General features: G+C 36.7%; 2 protein-coding genes across 2 annotated transcripts; both read right to left on the reverse strand.

Annotated features, from left to right (window-relative positions):
• Positions 1-6: 6 nt before the first annotated feature.
• Positions 7-1,210, reverse strand: LOC117793199 (zinc carboxypeptidase A 1-like; the record flags this gene model as incomplete). The annotated part of the gene is made up of 3 exons (XM_034633491.1): positions 1,015-1,210; positions 825-961; positions 7-391 (listed from the first exon to the last, which is right to left on the reverse strand). Coding segments are annotated over exons 1-3 (687 nt in total), but the record flags the coding sequence as incomplete, so codon positions are not given.
• Positions 1,196-1,610, reverse strand: LOC117793200 (carboxypeptidase B2-like). Its single transcript, XM_034633492.1, has 2 exons — positions 1,573-1,610; positions 1,196-1,518 (listed from the first exon to the last, which is right to left on the reverse strand). The coding sequence occupies exon 2, from the start codon at positions 1,514-1,516 to the stop codon at positions 1,307-1,309; it is 210 nt and encodes a 69-aa protein (XP_034489383.1). The 5' UTR covers positions 1,517-1,518; positions 1,573-1,610; the 3' UTR covers positions 1,196-1,306.
• Between the last annotated feature and the right edge of the window lie 7 nt (positions 1,611-1,617).

Genomic DNA, 1,617 nt, shown 5'->3' on the forward strand with positions numbered 1-1,617 from the left:
GCTTACCTTACGATGCGAGTACTCAAAGCCGTCCACATTGAACACGGGCACAATGTGCCAATCATAACTCTCCGCCAGATTGCGTACTTCCGGCTGCTGTGAGGTTAGCAGCTCATTGATGAACCACGTTGCACTGGCCGATGTAATCCATTCACGTGCATGAATATTGGACTCTATGAAAATTCCTGGCTTGTTTGTCCCATGCGATATTTTAATGCCACGAATTCTACGTCCTTGGTAGGAGTATCCCACAGTAAACTCCTCGGTCACAGTTGGATGAGCCTCGAATATGCCATCCAACCAGGCCTCAATCTCGGCCAGCTCATGATAACGTGTCCAGCCAAAGGTGCCGCTATCTCTGGCACTCGCAAATTGTTCGTCGTCGATAAGCCTAAAAATCATGTCATAACGTTCACAGTATCGAATAAAAATTCCTCAAAAATCATATATCTTATCTTACAACAAAACTAGCTTAAATGCTTATATAACTTGCGGTTATAGGAAACAAACTTCTTTGAATAATAGCCTCATATTCATTATAGAGAAGTTTGTCTTGATATATTCATGATAAGTAGAAATATAAACTTGTTATAATTGACGTAATTTTTAGGCAAAAATTCATAGATTTATGAGAAACTTAAAACTATTTAGCACGTTCATTGAAAAAATTAGTACAAAAAGTGGATTCTTAAAGTAAAAGATTTTATCTTGATTGTAAGGCTGTCTTTTTTTTTCTTAAAAGAAATTTAAAGGTAGTGTTCTTGATATTATAATCAGTTTATTTATGAATAAAAGGAACAAATAAATTACCTTTTACTACTTACTTTTGAACATTGGGTATGAGCAACTCATTGCTAATGCCATATAATTTAAGTAGGAGCTGGAAATGTTTAACTTCGTCGGGATTTACCATTACGTGCACCTCTTTAGAGTACTCATCGTATTCTTTCCAGATGTCATACTAAACAAGAGAATTTAATAATCAATCTTTGAGAAATTATACTCCTCACATACCATTTTGTTTAATTCACAAACTTTAGTTATAAGCGATAATTGTAATTTGTTTTTGATATTTATTTTATAAACACTGAAATTATCGTAGCGCTGTCTTGGAGGATCCTTGAGTGTCCCGGCACTGGCCAGGACCACAAAAGAGGCGAGTAACCAAATCAAACGCATATCGAAAATCGACTGTTCAATATTGTGGTCAAGTCTAGCACTTGATATACTTTGATATACTAAGTGCAGTTGGGGTTTATCTTGAAATAATCTTAATTAATTTATTGCTAGTTTACTTTCCAGGCATTTACAGCTTAAATTTAGGTTTTAGATAACCCAACTTTTTACACTCGGCCATCAGAGCCACGAGACCAGTCAGTGCCTCCTCGCAATTGGGTAGTATAAAGGCGGGTGGCAGGACCAATCCATAACGTCCAGTATCCCGAAACTCTATAGTGTATGTGAGTTTAATGTCCAGCTCATTATAAGCCCATTCCTTGGCACCGCCCGAAACCATATCTGAAAGATAACACTCCAATCATAATGAAACATTTTTTTTATAATCAAACTTACTGAGTGTAGTTGCTGAGGATCCGTAGTGATAGACTGTTCCATAAC

The sequence above is a fragment of the Drosophila innubila genome, unplaced genomic scaffold, assembly GCF_004354385.1.
Source record: "Drosophila innubila isolate TH190305 unplaced genomic scaffold, UK_Dinn_1.0 134_U_U, whole genome shotgun sequence".
Classification (NCBI taxonomy): Eukaryota; Metazoa; Arthropoda; class Insecta; order Diptera; family Drosophilidae; genus Drosophila; species Drosophila innubila.